We start from the raw sequence: 642 nt of genomic DNA, 5'->3' as shown, positions 1-642 counted from the left end.
CTGACTCACAACCGCCTCCGCCGCCTGGGCTTCCGGACGCTGCTAAGCATCCGTACGGGCGGCCTGCACGTCCTCCTGGAGGGCAACCCCTGGCACTGCGACTGCGACCTCCAGAGAGTGTTCCGGAAGCTGGCCAGCGTCCACCGCCTCTTCCTGGACGACTACAAGGGCCTGAGGTGCAGCGAGCCCGTGGAGCTACGCGGCAGGTCCATCGGGGAGGTGGACGCTGAGCTGTGTGTAGGCGAGGTGGTGACCGTGCTCATTCTGACCACCACTGTGGTGATCACCGTGGTGGCGGCCCTCATCATGGCGGAGAGGACGAAGAACAAGCGTGCTGGTAAATACTGGACGGAGAAGAACCAGGGGCTGGAGGCCTACTGCTACGACTAGACCTGCGGCCATCTTTATCCCCCTGACAATAATGATTAAGCGACACTGTAAGAGAAGTGTATTGTCAAAGGCTGTAACACAGATTAACACACTTTCTCTTATTTTACTCTACACTATCTCCCAAGAATGCTTATTGCTGTACTGCTGTACTATAAAGCTGCTGTAACTACTGGAAATCGTGCCCCGTGTGTACAGTAATAAAAGCAATGGGCAAGCGTGCTTAGGCAGATTGGCTATTAACAGGTTGTTTTG

At 55.1% G+C, this 642-nt stretch overlaps 1 protein-coding gene across 1 annotated transcript in view; it reads left to right on the top strand.

The window, feature by feature from the left end:
* LOC311312979 (uncharacterized protein) overlaps positions 1-390 on the top strand; it is a gene marked incomplete at both ends in the record, with an annotated part of 3623 nt that extends 3233 nt beyond the window's left edge. The window contains one exon of the mRNA XM_084442986.1: positions 1-390. This exon is cut by the window's left edge and continues 584 nt beyond it. Within this exon, the coding sequence (XP_084299112.1) occupies positions 1-390 (390 nt within the window).
* Positions 391-642: the final 252 nt, after the last annotated feature.

This window comes from Borostomias antarcticus (assembly GCF_949987555.1).
Source record: "Borostomias antarcticus genome assembly, chromosome: 9".
Lineage (NCBI taxonomy): Eukaryota > Metazoa > Chordata > Actinopteri > Stomiiformes > Stomiidae > Borostomias > Borostomias antarcticus.
This window is presented reverse-complemented; position numbering and strand designations above follow the sequence as displayed.